The sequence below is a fragment of the Juglans microcarpa x Juglans regia genome, chromosome 2D (assembly GCF_004785595.1).
Source record: "Juglans microcarpa x Juglans regia isolate MS1-56 chromosome 2D, Jm3101_v1.0, whole genome shotgun sequence".
NCBI classification, from domain to species: Eukaryota; Viridiplantae; Streptophyta; class Magnoliopsida; order Fagales; family Juglandaceae; genus Juglans; species Juglans microcarpa x Juglans regia.
In genome coordinates this window covers 11,900,480-11,921,880 of record NC_054596.1, presented here as the reverse complement: position 1 = coordinate 11,921,880, position 21,401 = coordinate 11,900,480, and the positions used below count along the sequence as shown (strand labels likewise).

Sequence of the window (21,401 nt, the reverse complement as noted above, 5' to 3'; positions counted from 1 at the left end):
TATATCGGGGTTTAGAAATTAAAGAGCCAAAGTCTTCGAGACCTTTTGTGCATGTCAGATTGCAGATGAAAAGAATAAAACTTGCAGTTGACAAACTGGTTAGGATGCTCTTACGTCATATATATATATATATATGTATTTATATGGCCAATCTTCTTGTAGTTATATGCTCTGCAGTACTGCTGGGTTAGAGTTGGTATGTTTTCTTCCGGAGTTTTTTTGAGGCTCGGTAATGTTCTAGCTCCTGGGGTTTGCCAAGGTTCTTGTTTTACTCTGTGTATAGTTTCTGAATGGATCTTTCTTGAGAGTTACAAACAATGTAAGGCCATCCATTTTTTTGTTCTTTTCTTATAATTACATAGTCCCAAGTTTTCGAGTATTAAAATATGGATGCATGAACTGGGAGCCTTGGCGGTCTAAGACAAGGAAAGGATGCCATTTTCGAGCCCTTTTTTGTTTGTTAGTTTGACCCAAATTGCAGAGAGAGTAGGGCTAGCCAACAACATCACCACCATATAGCTAGCCACAATCACCACATATTAGAGAATCGGCCCATATGAAAGTACAGGTATCCTAGAAACATGATTCCAAACCAACTCAGCAAAAAGAAAGAAACCCATTTTTTTCCCATATAAATCTGAGCAGAGGTTCACAAAGAGGATTTGATTTATTTGTGGCTGTGTTGTATCGTGCTCAAGTGTTTTTTTGGAAGGTTAGCAGAGCCCTTTTTTTAATTGTGAAACATTAAATGAAATAATTAGGGACACTCCACAATGCCGCTGAAATCAGCTAGGTATTTTTACTGTACAGTGTGACAAAGGCAGCACATGAGAAAAACTAATTGGTTTATTCAACCCAGGGCCATTCTAGACCTGATGCAAGAAAATTTAGTAACTAGTTTTCTGCACATTTGATTCTCCTCGAGTTCATCCAAGTTACAGCTTATATGCATAGAAGTTGAAGCACAAAAAAAAAAAGGGGTATAATCATCCAAAACTGATCTATACAGGATAATATATGTTTTTTTCTTTTTTTTTTTTCTTTTCTGAAACACCAAGATAGAATCTGTATGGAATATAAACCGGTTAGGTGATGATCATGTTATAACCGTGAAGCAATGTAAATCACTGCTCAAACATGAATCCTATGTTTATCATGAAGCGACATGGGCCATAGAATCATATAGCTTATATTGAACATTCCCTAAATCTGTTCAGTATGTACAGGGAGAAGCTAACAACACCATGCTTTATTGTTCTGTTTTTGGTGGAACCCAGCTCCGAGAAACAGTAGTTAGGAGTCAAGAAATTGTAATATTTCTGCACTTTTCAGATGTTAATAGTAATATTGATATGACTCTAATATTTGCATATTAATCCTTACAGATACAATTTGAATTGGATGGATCACAATCAATACAAATCGGGTTGGATGGATCACAACTGGTTCAACCGTCGTTGGAAGGCCCAGGGAACTAATTTATGTAATATTTGCAAATATAGTTTTGACCAGCTGCGTATTTAAACATTTTTGTGTAATTTAAATTGGATATGGAGCTGGTATGGTCTGGTTTCAATAGCTAATTTTGTGGTCTGGTATGAGGGTGGAACAAACATCAAAGTACCTAGATGTGTCTTTAACTAGATTTGTTCCAGGTAATCATGTTGGGAGCAGGCTTTCTTTGGTTGTAACAACTTTATGGACAGACTAAATGACATCATGTTGTGCTAATCATAGCTAGTTTTTCATTGGAAAGTTGTTAAAGTATGATGCGTAGCATTGGTAGGGAACCTGACTAGAACTTGAAATGCATTATGCTCCTTGAAGAAGCTCAGTAGATGCCACGATCCATTTTGGAGCATTTTTTGGTGAGCATATATAGCCTGTTTTCCTCCAAATATTTACTTCAATTATACTAATTCTGTTTTTTGTTCTTACTTCACATGCAGGAAACTTATGTGTTTTAATCCCAACGTAATATATGGGTTTTCAAGGGCAGTCATTTTGAGACTAATGAAGGTCCTTTAAAAGAAACATTAGTCATTTTTTGTAAGTTGAACATGAAGGTGAAAGAGGTGAAAGAGTGAACGTGAAGGATTTTCAAGAGCTGATACAGTCTGATGGATTAGTCATTTTGTTTTTGTAATAAACATTAGTAATTTTTTGTAAGTTTATCATGTTATACTCGATCGTTTGAGGCATGTAATCACTTATTAAAGTTGTAAATGTCACTTTTTGTAATTTGACAGATTAATGCAGGAACTTATTTCACAGATTAATGTCACTTTTTGTAAAGGTCATTTTTTTGTAGATTGCTTATTACACATATTAATGCCTTGCATAGATTGCATAAAATCCTATTTCTTCCACAAGTCATTAAAATCGGACCTGGATGGATGGCTATATCAAGTGGTGATGCAACGAGCAGTTATAGTTCTTGCAGTTGTAATGGACATGGCCAATGTCTCTCTAATGGGATTTGTAAATGGAGAAATTATTTACTTTCATTTTTTCTATGTAGTTCTTGCAATTGTAATGGACATAGCCAATGCCTCTCTAATGGGATTTGTAAATGGAGAAATTATTTATTTTCATTTTTCTTTTCATTTTTTATATGTTTTAATTGGCAGGTTTGTTGTTGAATTCTGGGCAGGTTTTAGTTGGCAGGTTTTTCTATGTTTTAGTTGGCAAGTTTAGTCATTTTGAGAGGAAACTGTCATTACCTATTATTAAATTTCATGCAGGGCAATATTTTGATTTTATTACTAGATTTCCATTTACATGCCTGTTTCAGAAGAACCCAACAACTGATACAAATTGAAAAGAAAAACTGACAAAAAAATGTTCCATTTACATCAAGCGGGGATAGCTCAAATTGTTCCATTTACATCAAAACTGTTCCATTTACATCAAATTGTTCCAACAACTGATACAAACTATTCCTCTGTGGACATTGATAAAAACTAAAAAGAAAAAAAACTAAAAAGCTGGGAGCTAGAGCAAAAGTCCCGAGTAACAACATAAATTCTGAGTAACTTAAACTACATGTTCAGACTAAGTTGTAACATCACCAACATATAAACAACTTAGATACACATAGCAGCAACGTCTAATTTCAGCTTCACGTACAACAAGCACCAGCTCCTTATTCAGAAACTCCTCATTTCTATTGGATAGCACCAACTCGATCTCATCTACTCTCTTACGGAGATCAATCTCCCTCTTTTCGATATCGTTGAGTATCCCTGGGATTTTATACATATTTTGGAAAAATGTTAGATGCACGTAACTAAATATAATTGCAAATAATCCGATATTGAACATAAGCCTGTGATATCATCATCTTTCTCAAATCATACTAACTATATATAAAATAAGAAAAAAAATCATGATGATTATAAATGTAAATCTACGGAATGCTTAAGTGAAGTTGAATATAAATGTTAATTTAATAACCCGAATCCATAGTTTATGTGCACATTCTTGGGGTATGAACATGGAGAGGAGCCATGATAATAAAAAAACCTTAATTTCAATTGATCAAGTTTGATGCTCTTTACTTTCTTTTATTTTTATTTACAATAAGGGAATTGTATCAGAAAGTTACCACTCCACACTCGATGATAAATGAAAATGCAAATTGACCCAACCATTGCGCGGCTTTATTTTTAAAGAACCAGAGGCCTTATGTGTACAACCAAAAACTGAGGACAAGTAATGTCATACCCCATTAGCCAAAGTATATTCCAAGAAAACATGATTAGCATTTTCAGCAAAGCCATCAGGACTACAATCACACTAACTGGTGATACCTGAAAACTGAAAAATCTGAAATCTTTTTACTTACTAACGAAAACTTGTTGATCAATTTTACAACAACTTAAGCCTTTTTTTTTTTAAGCACATTTTGCTCCAGTACTCAAATCTAATAAGCTTGATGACAACAGAAAATGGGAGGTCTGATCATCCATGATTGTATAGTGTAAAAAAATCAACTCGCAGCAGATTCCCCAATTGAAAGCCATGGGCCCAAAAAAGGGAAGGTAGTAGATCAGCATACAATTTTTGCATCTTTCTAGTTTTTTTCTGATCTGCAGCAGAACAGGATATTCAATGTTTTTGACTTTTCCCAAGTAGATGGTGGGCAAATTCCATTATGAATAATGAACAGGATAGTGACCATGATCATGAATCCCTCGCCTCACTCTGTCCCCATCAAACAGACCAATAATCAAACATTCCCCATCTCATTCTCATCTTGTTCTACATATGTTAATCAGAACATAAAATGGGAGATTTCTTCTTCGGTTTAGGGCATGCGAAGAAATGGGGCATGAAGAAGATTTCAGAAGATGAGAAGAAGGTGTGAACCAGTAGTAGCTGAGAAGAACCTGTCTTCGCGTTTCATCTTCGTGGTCGTCTGTGGGGAAGCTTGCTCCAGAAAGCCGAATCTGTTCCATGGGTTTCAGATGAAAAAAAAAGAAAAAAGAAAAACAACATATATATTAGTATAGAAAATCTTATAAGAAAGTGGATGATGAGCAGATCGGGAATTACGAGATGCGTCACAAAAACATATATAGTAGTATAGAAAATCTTATAAGCGGTCCATCCATTCTCAACCAAAAAAAACAGCCTTCCTATAAATTAGTACCACCTAAGCTTTCCATCTGAACTACAATGTGACCGAACATCAGGAAATTGGATAAGTAGGACTGTGAAGCTTTCAAAATCTGCTCTCCTTCTCTAATTCCGAGATGCGTCACTAAAGCAAATTAGTAACTTGATTCTTTCCTTTACGATGGCTAATCACATCCCACAGTCTTAAAATCTTGCTTTTGGTTTAATATTAACCAGAAGCTTAATAGTTTATGGCTAGCAATTACAAACTATTAAATACCCTTTCTTTTAAACATCCCACATTGTCCGAAAAAGCTGTTCACATTGTCCACAAACTATCAAGCTTAACCCCATCACTTTCCTTTTCGGAGGAGAAGCCAATTCCACATTGTCCACAAAAAAGTAGTTGTCATTGTCTGTTCAGAATTTACTTTGAAAGGATATTTGTAGGCGTGCAGTGCATAAATATTATATAATTTTTTTAAAAAATAAATAAATATAAAATTTATATAAAAAAAATTAATTTTCTAATAAGAAATATTAATTTTTTTAAAAAAAATTACACATACTTTTCACGACTATATTTAATATTATTATTTTTTAATCATTTAACGTGATAATAGGATAAAGAAATAAGAATATAACTTTCCTTTTAGCATAAATAAAGGGATACTCATACAACCAAAAGCTAGTAAACAAGACGGACCCATTTGTCAGAAGTAAATTATTGGAGTCTGAGACCTTAGAGCATAAGTATTGGTTTCATCAAATTTATCTTTAAAATTTGATAAAAATTATATATTTTTTATAAATTTAAAATCTCTCTATCTATAACTCCACATTGAATTAGCTATCAGATTGATCAAAATAATAATATAATATTATTTTTTTAATAATAATATTTTTTATTTTTTCTTTCATATTTTAAAATTATACTAAATATATGTTAATTAATAATTTAATTTGATACTTCAATTATTGGATCCCAATTAATTTTTTTCCTTAACTTAATTATCCAACAAACACATTTTATCAATCCTTCTTCTACCCAACAATCATATATACAAATTATAATCCACAATTTTTATATAGTTTTGTAATTTTATTCATGTTTAGACTTAATATATTTATTTGAGACGTAAAAAAATATTAAGTTTATAAAGAGAATTGTATAAAAAATTACGAATTCATGTGATTTTTTTTTTATATAGGAATTCATGTGATTTGAGCAACAGTATAATGCACAATTTTCTATTACGTTTTGTTTTTAGCTTCATGTATCAAAACGACAATGTTTGGCCAGTCTCAATAAATTCATTTAACATGGTCTAGCCGGCAATGTCATTCAAATAAGTATAAAATAATCTGAATAGTTATGAACAGTGAGTCTTTAAATTTAAAGATAAAAATAAATATCTTGTAACTCAAACTTTAAGATTTGTGTATATAATAAATCCAATACAATAATTTTAAAGTCAAATTCATTAAAATTTAAAATTTAAACTCATTTAATGAGCCCAATAGTAATGCTCTTACCCACGTTTCACTTTCTAATCAGCGAGAGATCGACCTTATGCACGTTCACTCTCTAATTAAAGTGAGACCTTACCCACGTTTACTTCTGACAAATGGGTCCGGCTTGACCCCTTTATTTATGCCAAAAGAAAAATTTATATTCTTAATTCTTTAATCCATTATCACGATTAAAAAATATTTATGAAATTTATTTAGAAACAGTTCCAAACCAATTTATTTACTAATTGGAACGAAACTTTCTTTTAAGGTACAGTGAACAATTTGATTTGGACATTTAGAATATTTCAAAAATTTTATAAATAAAAGTAAATTGTTTGATTTAAGATTTTTTTTGAGTTTTAAAAAATAAAAGAGAAAAAGTTGAAAAAAATATTATAAAATTAAAAAAAATATTTAAATATAATTTTATTTTAAAGTTTAAAAAAGTTGTATTGATTTTTATATACGTTTTGTTTTGAAAATTATAAAAATTGTAACGAGTAGGTAATAATTAGATAAAAAAATTAAAAATTAAAAATTAAAAAATATTAGATTTTTGAGAAATTTATGAAAAGTTTTGATTTTTTTTTCTTTTTAATGTCGATCTCATTATCCAAACTGAAATAATTATGTATGACATGGTCTTGTTTGGTACGAATGATCATACTGAAAAGAAATAATAATGAAGGGAGTTAAGGAGAGTGAGCACTGGCACAAAGCCTGATGTTATGGACGTGTTTCATAACTTTTTACACACGATTACTTGCAATCAAAGAAGTGTGTGGCTTGAGGGTTTGGAGAACGCCTCTGATATCTAAGTCAGTAATAACAACGAATAATCCCTCTCTAGCCAATGAATCATATGGATTTCATTGTCGTACAGTAAGAACCTTTGACAATAATACCTTGTCTCAGCCATACCATGTTCTTGTGTTTTGGACTAGTGATGAATTGCTATTATCCATTAAGGTGGTTAAGTTATTGCACTTTGGTAAAAAAAGAGATCTTCTGTCATTATTTGATGAAAAAAAAGATTCCATTTACTATCATTTAGTGGGGTTTAGATTATATGTCATGTTGTTAAACCTTTCACCACAGCACAAGTTGCCGTCCTCTTACATAGAAATTGGTCTGTTGCACTTTCATTGTGAAGGTAAGAAACATTAACTTGCAATCACTAACTTTCATTGTAATTGAGCTCATTTTGGCGAAGATAGGATTGATCATTCTATGTGTAGGGTTTTGCATCAAACATGAAAGGAAATGAAATTTCCCACAATTCATTACTTAGCTCTGGCTTGTTTTATTCTACATTGGAGCATCCTGTCTTTTGTCCTATTGTAAGCATAAGCTAATTCATAGGAAAGTCGAATTCAGAAAAAAGACTGTTTTTGCAAGCATGTGTTTTCACTCAAATTTTAAGGCTGGTTTATTCGGATCGGAGGAGTTGAGAGACTTTGGATCCGAACCATCAAGGATCCAGCTGACATAGAGGTTGATTAGGAACCCCAGCTCCCAACTCCCAAGTCCTCCTCGATCAGGCATTCATCGATCACACACTTTGCATTAGCCTTTTTTTTCCCCTTTTCGTTGGGTATTACAATATACAGGTATTCCTGATCTGCTCTATTTTGAATACATGATTCATGTAGACATGTTCTGATTGAAGCTTTCTAGAACGTTTTTGTTATGTAAGTTGATATTGAAGCCTTGCTTTACCGCAAGTAATGTCCTTAATTATAACTGCACTATCGTATTTGTCGGCACCCAATTTTTAGTTTTCTTTTAACTTTAGGAGATCTTTTTCCGAGTGAAGAATAGATATATTTGTAGTTATATGCATATACCAACTTCAAAGTAATTGTGGAAATAGCATAATCTTCTCCAAACGATCGAAAGTAATTCATCAATTCAAACACATAAACGTAACAGGGTTTCATAATCATTTAAGGCGACATTATATATATAACTTGAAAACAAAGAAAGGAACAGAGAAACCAAACAAAAGAAAAAGGTTAAAAAACAAAAACAAAAACAAGCATAGGATATAGGACGAAGCGTACTAGAACTGAAAGGAAACACACCAATTCCACGATTCAAATTTCAATTCTTGCACCGGGGGAAAATAAGTTTTGGGTCACATCCATGTTTGTTTCCTGGGTCCGTTATTTTAGAAATGCAATTACGATATGCAGGGCTGTCATTTTTTTTCCCACAAGCCTTAAGGGCTGGTTCATTAGGATTTTGGCTTTGAACATTTGGATCATGATCAGCAAGGATTCGGCTTACGTAGGGGTTCATCAGGAACCCCAACTCCAACTCCAAGTCCTCCTCGATCAGGTATTCATCGAGGCGGCCGCCGCTACATTGGAAACTGGTGTTACTCTTAGCAAGGACAGCAGCACTACAACAATATGCATTAAGGAGCATCATGATCATCAGCAGCATTGCTGGGAATGCAGGAGCAGCTGTTCTCCCTCTCTTAGAATTGCACACCTCCATTTCAGTATTCCTTAATCTTTATTCACTCCTGCATGTAGCTGATCTCCCTCCCTAGCCTTCTCCACTCACTCCCAGAATACACTCGTGTACATGGAGAGGCCAGGTAGAGTACTTATATATAGAGTGTTGAATAAAGAAGAAAGTGGATGATGACGGATTCACATCCCTCGCTCTTAAAATGGAAGACCAACAGCAAATTATCGGCCAAAAAGGTTATTGTCATTTGTGCGTTCAGAATTCAGACTAGTTTCAAAGTGAAAGCAGATAATAAAGGTCTCTCGCTCCAATAATGTAGTTCAAACAAATGGGTCCCGCTTGGCTTTGGTTGGACTCCTTTATTTATGCCAAAAGAAAAAGTTATATCCTCAGTTGTTTAACCTATTACCACCTCAGATGATTAAAAAAATCATTTATGATTTTTATTTAGGAATAGCGTCCAATAAAATTTTGAATTCCATTTTAATAATAATTCTAATTGAGATATTGAAACGAATTAATATTTTAGTATCGATATGTTTTGGTGTGCCATTTCAAAATAATCATGTTATAAAAGTTTAGAATGCAGCTTTCTTAAAAATGAGTGAATCCGTTGAAAAAAGTGGAATGATTATAAATATTTAACATATAATTATATATATACTTTCTCTTAGCCATTTTAAAGCATCTTATAGATGCGAAAAAAAAAAAAAAAAACATTTTATAGATGCTTTAGAGTGGCAATATGTAAAGTTTGGTCATTTTTTAATCTTATTAGAAAATTAAAATTAAAAGAAAGAGTACGATACATTTATAAAGCCTTTTTCCCCCTCTTGGCTATTTAAAAAGTATTTCAAAATAAAATATTTTTTTCATTTTACTTTTTCCAATCCAGATCATGATTGATATACGGAAGTAATTCCTTAGGGTTTATTTGAAAAAACTTTCCGTCTCAAAATTTTCATTTAATTTCTTTTTCTTTCTAAATGTTATTAAATATAAATACTTTCAAATTAATTATTATATATTTTTATAAATTAATTCTTATATCTTTTAAAAATTTTAAATAAAAAATAAAAAATAATTCAATTTTTTTAAATTGTTAAACAAAAATTATATTTTAATAATATTTTAATTTAATTTTTTTTTTAAATTTAATAAAATATTATCAAATTATCTCTTTATTATTTATAAGAGAAAGAATTTATACAAATCTCAAACAGACAAGTCTTAAATAAACCATTATAAAAAAATGGAATCTATCTTAAAAAAATATAAATAAAATTATTATTTATTAGTGAGATTTATTATTTTACAAAAAATTTATATAAAACTTATTTATTATGATTTATTTCTAAAATTATTTTAATTATAAATTATTTTATTATTATTTCTGAAATTTTCATTTCATCTGATTTTTAAACTTATCCTATCGAAAAAAGGGATTACTTTAAAATTTATAGTACTATTAATGTTTTATTTATATATATTTAGTTTTGTCTTTTTATCTGTACTTGTCTGACTAGTCTGGTCATGTCTATGCTTTTTCTAACAATGAAATCTATCAGAAGATATTGCGGGGTAAAGTAAGAACGACCTGAAAGCACTCCAATAGTTGATTTATCATATCTTTCAAAATAGGGTGGGTCTACGCCCAGCTCCCGCTGGGGCTTCTGTTAATGTATTTTGTATTTTTTTTTTTTATAATTTTTTATATGAATTTTTTAATATCTTTTAAAAAATAAAAAAATTCATAATATTATTAAAAAATACTTACTTAAAGCACTCCAATAGTTGATTTATCATATCTTTCAAAATAGGGTGGGTCTACGCCCAGCTCCCGCTGGGGCTTCTGTTAATGTATTTTGTATTTTTTTTTTATAATTTTTTATATGAATTTTTTAATATTTTTTAAAAAATAAAAAAATTCATAATATTATTAAAAAATATTTACTTAATCATACAATAAAAAAAAACTAAAAATAAAAAATTATCAGCGGAACTCCCAATAGGAGCCCCCAATGGTTAGCACAGCATTTCTCTTCAAAATAACATCATTAAAGTTTATTTTTTCTATTTTATATATTAATTTTTATAATAAATTATATATCAACTTATCTATTTTTTTTATATTATTTACATATTTTTTTAATATTTTTTATTCATTTTAAATATTTTTTCTAACTACGGTTAAATTTGCAACATCTTCATATATTTTGATATTTATAATATCTCTATATACAAACTACACCGTTTAATTGCTAAAGCTTAAATCCAAAACTATACCGTTTATTAAATATTAAGCTATATCATTTTCCAGCCATTACTAATGCATTACAGGCCCTATTTCTCTTCACTTTACGTTCGTGTCTTTCTTTTACCTGGTATCTTACCTTTCCTGCATCTCAAGTTTCTACTTTTAATTTTTTCCGATAAAATGAGAGAGAAAATAATTAAAAATACTTTAAAAATATGAATTTTCTATATGTAGAGAATTAATGTTCTAAAATATAAAAGAAAAAAAAATGAAAGTTACTTTTAATCAATTTTCTTTATATAATACCAAAAATTATATTTTACAACAGTCATTGAGAGTGGTCTGAGATGAAGAGACACGTACGAGAACCGATGCCTCCATCTTTCACTAATTTCATAGCATTTTATTTAATTATTATAATTTATTTAAAACTTTCACATAAATAATAATAAAAAAAATCTTGTTTTCGGAGGAAAAGCCAACAGCAAATTGTCGGCATTTGTTAAATTACCGACAATTTGTTAAATTTTTATATAAAATATAATAAATAATTTAATTTTTTTAAATTTTAAAAAAATAATAATATTAAAAAATAATTTTTAAATAATATCTTATTTAACTTTTAATTTTTATAGAAGAATTTAGATTTACAGATGAGTTGAGATGGATTAAGATGATTTGTAAATAGTAAAATAAAAATTAAATTATTTATTATATTTTGTGTGAAAATTTAAAAAAATTATTTTGAGACTTAAAAAAATTGAATTATTTATTATATTTTGTATAAAAATTTTAAAAAAATATAATAATGATATGAGATGAATTGATATGAAATGAATATGATATGTAATGATATGATATGAGATGAATGCAAACGAGACTCATGTCATCTCAATTCAGTATTAAAATGACACCTAAGGCTATGTATAGATAGTGGATTCAATATTTTATCTTTACTTTAGAGTTATGTTTGGATAGTTAGATAAATTCAGATGATTTGTGAATAGAAATAAAAATATAATAAAATGTAATAATAAAATATTAAATAATAATAAAAAGTACGTAAAAAATAATAATAAAATATTACATAATAGTAGAGTGATCTTATATCACTATATTACCCAAACATAACTTAAGACTCAAGAGCTCTGCATTCAGAAAGCTGCAAACAATTTTGAGATTGGCCGGGTTTCGGTCGAAATATTGAAATCTGTCTGGAATAGAATGGAACAAGTCAAAACGGACGGAAATTAACCTAGAACGAAATACTCGCCCAAGTCGTGCCGATTATTGTTCCGGCATGGTAAATTTTCAGACGGAACAAACGGAAATAAAAACAGTGGTGCCCAAACCAATCTTTTTACAAATTGGGATCAAACTTTCTTTAAGCTACAGTGTGAACAATTTGATTTGGACATTTGGAATATTTTAAAATTTTATGAATAATAGTAAAATGATATATAAATAATAATAAAATAGTTTGAGTTAAAATGTTTTGTTGAATTTAAAAAAAAAAATTGAATAAAAATATTATAAAATAAAAAATTATTTAAATATAATTTTTATTTTAAAATTTAGAAAAAGTTATATTGATTTTTATATATATATATTTTGTTTTAAAATTTATAAAAATTGTAATGATTAGATAATAATTATATAAAAAATTAAAGATTTGAAATAGAAAAGTGTAGGGATTGAAAATTGTGAGAGGTTTTGAATTTTTTTTTTTATCTCTATGGAATTAATTCTCTATGAATTGGTCATGTTTGGTAGGAATGATGATACTGAAGAGAAATAATAACGAGGGGAGAGAAGGAGAGTGAGGACTGGGTCTAAATTCTAAGAATTTTGGTCAGCAGAATCATGTGTATATATATATATATATATATCTGCTAAGGAGGAGGTAGGTAGGTTGATCATCAGATGGGATGCATGGAATTGGAGTAAGTATTAATTTATCCAAGACTGCAGTCTGAGATCGAGGATGCATGGCAAATTGAAGTTTGGTCCAGGTTACATACAGTATACATGATACAGTTGAACATAAGGAAGAAAGTGAGGACCTGATGACGAAAGGAATTAACACTAGAGATGCGTCCCAAAGGCATATATATAGTTTTTTTAATTCTTCCAGTTGCGATGGCCAATCACATGCCACCCATTGAAGATAATAATTGCCAGATTGATAGCATATAGTGGCCTTCTTGGAGGAGAAGCCAATAGAAAATTGTCGGCAGAAAAGGTATTTGTCGCTGTGCATGTATATGCAACAGGATCAGGTGTGAGGTGATCGTGATAAGGTCTCTCGCTCCAATAATTATCTAGGTTCTACCAAATCATGAGTCCGGCTTGGGTTCTTTCGATTTCTTACACTTTCTTTACTGTTATTTTACCGTCTACAATCTGATAAAAAAACTCAAAACATAACATTCTTATATAATTTGAAAACAAAAATCAATTAGCTAGCTTAATTGTATAATGTAAAGAAAATTAATTTTTATATTATTAAATTAATTTTTAATTAAATTACATGATTACGTTAATTGATTGAATTTATTTTCTTTTAAATTATAAAAAAATATCTTGTTCTAAAATTTTTAATCCAAATTCAAATAAAAAATAAATAAATAATTAGATAATAAAACTGTAGTAAAACAAGTGTAAGTATATCGTTAGCCTTATTTATGTGAAAAAGGAAAATGGTATTCATTATTCCTTTCCCTATAAGCTGAGAAACTAGCAGTTCGAAAACAAAAAGGTAAGAATTAGCTTGTGAAGGCAAGAGGTACAAATAATGGTGGTATCGGAAATTTGATGTGGACAACACATTTAGGACAAGAATGAACTCAACCGACTCAAGGAAATCCATGTACTTATCTCAGACAAAATATAAGTAAAGGTTGGGCTATGCCTTTTTAATAAAATCTTCGATTACTTTATAAAAATACTCAATAATAGGAGCATTTTGGTCAAATGCTTTTTCCGTCCAATGAGGGCAATTCACCAAGTCATAAGTTGAGTAATGTTACCTTAAAAAGTAGGAATTTCTGTATGTGTCCAACAAGTAGGGAGGGAGTGTTAGTTTACAGAAATGCTAAATGTCCAGAAGATATAGTCCGAAGATGTGTCCTGAAAATCCTTTTTTTTTTTTTAACTTAGTGATTAAGAAAATATTTTTTAATAATATTGTAAATTTTTTATTTTTTTATAAATGTTTATAATGATTAAAAAAATACATAAAATAAAATAAATAAAAAATAAAAAAATACTTGTACCTGTTCGGTGGACTTTCGGGCTACATCTCTCGGGAGATGTAGCACTACTCGTTAGTTTATTGTTCTAAGGGTGCATCTGCCGACCCGCTTGCACATTATTACTTTTTCTTTCTAGTTTTGGTCTAAAGATGTCTTTTATATGTTTTATTTTATTTGTGCAGCTGACTCTACGTAGGCTCATGGATACAGCAAAGCAAGTTACAAAATCTGGAAATCTGAATGAGTTTTCAATGGTCTTGCTTAATAACACCCTATCATTGCCATTAGGGATTCTTCTAATTTTTATTTTCAATGAGGTGGATTACCTCACCAGAACGTGAGTTTTCCCCCCACTTTTCTGAAGTTTTTGTCTTCTAGAATGGTATCTACCTAATGTATAATGTCATTGACACCCAATTATTTTGTTACTGACATATTGAATTAATCTTCTTCTAATGGTAATTAAAGATGTTGGGATTTGCATGAGTTAACATTACTATGTCTTTGAAGTTCAAACAAACTCCGTCTAGTGTACCGATTCATTTTAAAGCTGAAGATGATATCTTCAGAGGTGGAAGCAGTTTTTACTTGAGGTTTTTCTTTGCATACTGTATTTTTGGTTGTGGAACAAAAATTTTTTTATGATGAACATCTTATTTGGTCCATTCATGCAATCTGAAATTTGTGTTGATATTGTTGAAGTGAGAAAAACTGCATTGCCATAGCAAGGGTACTCAGATGAACTGCTACATTGTATGCCTATTCTTTTTTTAGCGTTAATTATTTTAGTAAAGGTTGACTAGAAAACTTGAGTTATGCTATAAACTAAGCTCACATCCCATCCTCATCACACTATATTGATGTGGCATTGTTGGTCAGCCGTTAGATCGGTCTTTATTTTTTAAAAGAATAATGCTACATACTACACTTTTATCTTACTGTACAAAATTTGGCACTTTTATCTCTCTTGGATCATCTTTCATTTTTTAAAATAAAAAACTTAAAGGTTGGTGGGCGACGCCACCTTATCATAGTTGGATGAAAGTATGATACGTACAATTTTCCTTTTTTATAATAATACGTTCTAAGGTTGATAAACAATTTCATGTCAACACAATTGGTTAAAAATAGAGTAAGAGTGTAGTATATAGCATTTTCTTAAAAACTTGGACGGTGACTTTTGGCTTTTGCAAGATTAACCAGGAATCTTGCACCATGTATTTTTGCCTCCGTCGTAGTCCCCAACCATTATTTGCTAAATAGTGAAATATTCTGGCTATAGATACTCAACAGTATAATAGTTCTTTTTATCTGTCGTTCTTTCCCCGTTTATTCATTTTTTTTCTTGCTTCTTCCTTTGCTCCTTCCCCCACCTACTTTCTTTCTCCAATACTTGCTCCTTTTGAGAGCGGTAGGTTTGGCTGCTTCTTCTTTCCTCTCATACATTCGAACTGCTTTATGCATATGAGAAACCGTTTTGTAATGAGTCCCAATAATTCATCCATTTTTGCAATATTCCTACTTTCTACGAGAGATCAGATTGCAATATATCTCACTCTGAAACATCCCAATGCGTGGGCTTTTATATCCGTCTCCTGAACATGAAAACCTGCCTTGATTATCTAAATTTATCTCCTAGATAAGCATTGTACGTACTTTGCAAAGAACTTGTACAATCCTTTACCTTTTATACAGGAATTCTGGATGTGCTCTTGGGCAGTGTGAGGGACTTGATTAAGCTCTTAACTGCATGCAGAGAAAATTTCTTATCTTTTTATTTTCCTTTTCTATCCTGTTGAATCTTTTGGATGTTGAATTGATTTGGCAGGCCACTATTGAGGTTGCCAACCTTCTGGTTTGTAATGACAATAAGTGGAGTTTTGGGACTAGCAATCAGCTTCACTTCTATGTGGTTTCTTCATCAAACTGGGGCTACAACGTACAGGTAAGATTAAAAGTACTTGGCTTCGCCCCTGCCCCCAACAAGAAAAATAAATTCCGATGGGTGGTAATATGTTATTTCTGGGTTGAAATTTGTTTTTGTTTTCTTGTATATTTTAATTGAGGAAAAGAAAAACATTACCAAACCAGGTCATTTCTTTTCTTCTTTAAAAAATATTCGTTTTCATAGTTATTTTAGATAAGATGGCATTAATTATATAAAATGGTATATACAACATCTGTAATCACTGAACTGCTTCCTGCCGCCTTGTGGGGTCGTTGAATAAGATCCCTCTGTCCATTGCTGGCATCCTTATTTTCAAAGTTCCTACCAGCTTAGAAAACTCGGCAAGCATATTCTTCGGTGAGTTGTGTCCATGTCATTTACTTGAGTATGTCCATGTTCTTCCACAAACCACATGACATGAAGCACGATTCAATCTTGCACTTGAGCATGACCAAAACAATATTGCTCTCTGTAGGTCTCATTGCTGGAGTAATTTTTGCAAGAGCCAAAATGCGGGAAAGATCTCAAACCTGAAAAGTAGCAAAAGTTACATATCTTGAACATGATAACCTGGTTTTGCACACTGGACTAAATTGCACAAGAGAGCTGCACTCATGTCATGAAGTCATCAGGGAGAGTTAAGTGGTGCAGTTTCCCATCAAAAAGAGAGAAATAGGAGTGAACATGGAATGATCTTGGCTTATTTGCAAGTGCTGTTCTGCCCGTTTTACTTTCTTTTCTTTACCTTGTTACATGAGAGAACTGCATTCTCTTCTATTGGGGAATGGGTTGGGCTGGGTGTTTGGGTTTGTTGTATCGAGGGAAGATGCTTGCACTAGGCTTCGTTTGATTACCTAACTCCTCTCAACTCATCTCAACTCATTATTACAACTTTTTCAAATTCTAATACAAAATATAATAAATAATTCAACTTTTTCAAATTCTAAAATAATAATAATATTAAAAAATATTATTCTAATAATATTTTATCATCTCAACTCACTTCAACATCCAAACACAACCTAATTCTTTCTCATATATGAATATATACATATACTGTTCTGTTCAACAATTTCGTAATCCTGGTCCTACTTTTATCTAGTCTTCTTCTGCTTGTGTTCTCTCTAAAAAAAATGATGATTTTTTGTGGTTAAAATTAAGAGTAATGATATATACACAATAAATTGTATAATATATTGCACAACAATGTTATAAAATGAGAGTATTTTTATAAATGATGTTATTTTTATAAAATATTTTACAAAAATACACTTCATTTATAATAAAGTTGTGTAAAGTGTTGTGAAAAATGTTGTGTGTAAATCATTTTCCTAAAATTAAAAAAGTTGTAAAAAATTGATTAAAAAAAAGTAATAGCATGTGCCATGTGCCATGTGCTCTGTTATATTTGTACCAAAACCGGACGACGTCGTTTTATTTGCCTTATTACATTTATAAGCCGTTCACTGTTTCGGTGAATTTCCAGATCCCACGTAGCAACTGTGTGTGGGACTTGTGTGTATCGGGGATTTGATGTGTTTGGTGCTTGTTGGTGACCGACCTATAGTGGAAGTGGATCAAACTTTTGGTTTCAGTAGTCGAGTGAAGTTGAAATTCTATAATACTAGTTAGTTCTGGAAAATACCTCCAAGGAGGGTGTGGAGTTAAGATTCCACTCCTACAATTATTTATTTATTGGGGACCTTAAAGGTGCCAGCTGCATTGTTGGCGTCCACTCTAAAAAAAAAAAAAAAAAAAAAAAAGGAATTGAAAGGTAAATAGTAATCCCCTCTAATGCATCAATATGATTTTCAAACTATATATCAACAGTAAGTGTATTTGACAGTAATTCCTTGTCTCACCCATACCTATCTTCTTGTGTTTTGGACTAGTGATGAATTGATTTTATCCATTAAGGTGGTTAAGTTATTGCACTCTGGTAAAAAAGAGATCTTCTGTCATTATTTGATTAACAGAAAGATTCCATTTACAATCAATGCTCATTCGCATTCATTTAGTTGGGTTTAGATTTGATGTCATGTTGTTAAACCTTTCACCACAGCACAAGTGGTTGTCCTCTTACATAGAAATTGGTCTGTTGCACTCTCATTCTGAAGGTAAGAAACGTTTAACCTGCAATCTCTAAGTTTCATTGTAATTGAGCTCATTTCGGCAAAGATAGGACTGATCATTCCATGTATAGGGTTTTGCATCAAACATTAAAGGGAATGGAATTCCCCACAATTCATTACTTAGCTCTGGCTTGTTTTATTCTACATTAGAGCATCCTGTCTTTTATCCTATTGCAAGCATAAGCTAATCTATAGTAAAGCTGAATTCAGGAAAAGTCTTTTTCTTGCGAGCATGTGTTTTCACTCGAATTTTAAATGCTATGCATGGTTAAATGTTGTGCCCATTATCTTTGTGGTTTAATTGTTTTAAGTATCCATTGCTTGAGGCGACTAGGCTTGGAGTATGTGTTTCTCATATGGTTGATTCAGATTGTTTTGCTGTCCCCCTTCTATTGGATCATTTCTTAAGCATGTGCATCTACTGAACTTTAATATAGTTTATGTATTCTTTTTTCCTGCCGGACACATATGTCTATTACCCACATCCATCTAACTGAAATATAACTTTCACAACACATTCCAAGCAACTCAATTATACAAAAACTGCCAAGGTCCTTTAGACTAGATGACATAAGGCCTGGTCTCCAAGTGAGATAATCAGGTTCGAAACCCCACCCCATGTATATAAAAAAAAAAAAAGTTATACAAAAACTACTATGTTCTTTATGTTTCTTTCCTTTTTTCGTTGACACTTATACGTTATATATCCTTTTTGGTTGTATTAATAAACATTACATCTTGTAGATGTTGTCAGATCAGCAGTTGGGTTCGCTCGCTGTATTCACAACTATTCTTTCGTCATGGGCCCTTACTTTTGCAATTGGAGGGGAGCGTCTCTTCGGACCTGTTTGGGATCAACTCTTAATATACAATCTCGCTGAGAGATTAGGCTTGACTGGTTGGAGCTAGTCCTATGCCCTCTTCTCATGAATTTCATAGGTCACACACTTTGCATTAGCCTTTTTTTTCCCCTTTTTGTTGGGTATTACAACATACAGGTGTTCCTGATCTGCTTTATTTTGAACACATGATTCATGTAGATATGTTCTGATTGAGGCTTTCTAAAATGTTTTTTGTTATGTAAGTTGATATTGAAGCCTTGGTTTACCACAAGTAATGTCCTTAATTATAACTGCACTATCGTATTTGTCGGCACCCAATTTTCTGTTTTCAAATAATTTTAGGAGATCTTTTTCCGAGTGAAGAATAGATATATTAATTTGTAAGCAGATATATTTGTAGTTATAGGCATATACCAGCTTTAAATTCGTTGTGGAAATAGCATAATCTTCTCTAAACAATCAAAATTAATACATCAATTCAAACACATAAACGTAACAGGGTTTCACAATCATTCAAGGCAGTAATACACATAGGATATAGCTAGGAGAACGAAGTGAACTAGACCTGGAAGGAAACACACTAATTCCACGATTCAAATTTTAATGTGGCTAGCAACGGCCATGAATATGTTTGCGCAGACATTCATGTGGGTTTGGTTTATGTTTAGCAATGCATTCAGAGTATCCAGGGTCTCCAGATTTCCCACAAGGCTCATTAAAGGCTGGTTTATTACGATTGTCGGTCTGAGGGTCTTTACCTTGACCACCTAGGATCCGGCTTACGTAGGGGTTCATCAAGAACCCCAACTCCAACTCCAATTCCTCCTTGATCAGGCATTCATCGAGGCGGTCACCGTTGCATTGGAAACTGATGTTGCTCTTAACAAGGACAGCAGTACCACAACAATATGCGTTAAGGAGCATCATGATCATCAGCAGCATTGTTGGGAATGCAGGAGCAGCTGTTCTCCCTCCCTTAGGATTACACACCTCCATTTCAGTATTCCTTAACCTTTACTCACTCCTGAATGTAGCTGATCGATCTCCCTCCCTAGCCTTCTCCACTCACTCACAGAACACACTGCGTACATGGAGAGGGCAGGTAGAGTACTTATATATAATAGTGTTGAATAAAGAAGAAAGTGGATGATGAGCCAGATCAGGAATTACGAGATGCGTCACAAAAGCATATATATTAGTAATTTTATTCTTTCCTTTACGATGGCTAATCACATCCCACGCTTTTAAAGTCATGTTCTCGGAGGAAGAGCCACAGCAAATTGTCGGCCAAGAAGGTTATCGTCATTTGGAAAAACTAGTTTGCCTCCTCACTCACAGTTCTATTTGATCGTTAGTTAAATTTATTTTTTTATTTAATAATTAAAGAAATAATTTTAAATATATTGATATATTTTTTTATTTTTTAAAAATATTGAAATATATTAAAAATATATAAAAAATATAAAAAAAAAAATCCCGCTCACTGTCATTTGTGTGTTCAGAATTCAGATTAATTACAAAGTGAAAGCAGATAATAAAGGTCTCTCGCTCCAATAATGTGGTTCAAACAAATGGGTCCCGCTTGGCTTTTGGTTGGACCCTTCATTTATTCCAAAAGAGAGAGTGATATTCTCAATTTTTTAACCTATTATCACTTCAAATGATTAAACCAAAAAACATTTATGATTTTTATTTAGGATTAGCGTCCAATAAAATTTTGAATTCTTTTTTAATAATCCTTCTAATTGAGATATTAAAATAAAATATTTTAGTATCCATACTATTTCAAAATAATAATCTTATAAAAGTTTAGAATGCTAAAGTCTATAATAAGTTTTCTTTAAAATGAGTGAAACCATTGAAAAAAGTGGAATGATTATAAATATTTATATACTTTCTCTTGGCCATTTAAGAAAGCATTTTATAGATGCGTTAGAGTGTCAATATGTAAAGTTTGGTTTTTTATCTTATTAAAAAATTAAAATAAAAATAAAGAGTACGATACATTTATAAAGCCTTTTTTTCCCTCTTGGCTATTTAAAAAATATTTCACAATAATAAATTTTTTTCATTTTACTTTTTACTTTATGCAATCCAGATCATGATTGAAATCCGTCTGAAATAGAACGGAACAAGTCAAAATGGCCGGAAATTAACCTGGAACGGAATACCCACCTAAGCCATGCCGATTACATTTCCGGCACAATAAATTTCAGACGGAACAAACGGAAATAAAATCAGTGGTGTCCAAACCAATCTCTTTACAAATTGAGACCAAACTTTCTTTAAACTACAGTGCGAATAATTTGATTTGGACATTTGAAATATTTCAAAATTTTATAAATAATAATAAAA

General features: G+C 31.4%; 1 protein-coding gene and 1 long non-coding RNA gene across 2 annotated transcripts; both read right to left on the bottom strand.

Annotated features, from left to right (window-relative positions):
* Positions 1–519: 519 nt before the first annotated feature.
* Positions 520–20,143, bottom strand: LOC121249261. Its single transcript, XM_041147974.1, has 3 exons — positions 19,735–20,143; positions 14,558–14,564; positions 520–573 (listed from the first exon to the last, which is right to left on the bottom strand). Exons 1-3 carry the CDS (start codon positions 20,040–20,042, stop codon positions 520–522), a joined length of 369 nt encoding a protein of 122 aa, XP_041003908.1. The 5' UTR covers positions 20,043–20,143.
* Positions 16,808–17,149, bottom strand: LOC121250641. The gene is made up of 2 exons (XR_005937827.1): positions 17,095–17,149; positions 16,808–16,907 (listed from the first exon to the last, which is right to left on the bottom strand). It is a non-coding gene; the product is annotated as an uncharacterized LOC121250641 (long non-coding RNA).
* Positions 20,144–21,401: the final 1,258 nt, after the last annotated feature.

What these genes read in the sequence shown, in the direction of transcription:
- LOC121249261 (XM_041147974.1), bottom strand. Translation starts at nt 20,042, where the DNA reads ATGGAGGTGTGTAATCCTAAGGGAGGGAGAACAGCTGCTCCTGCATTC.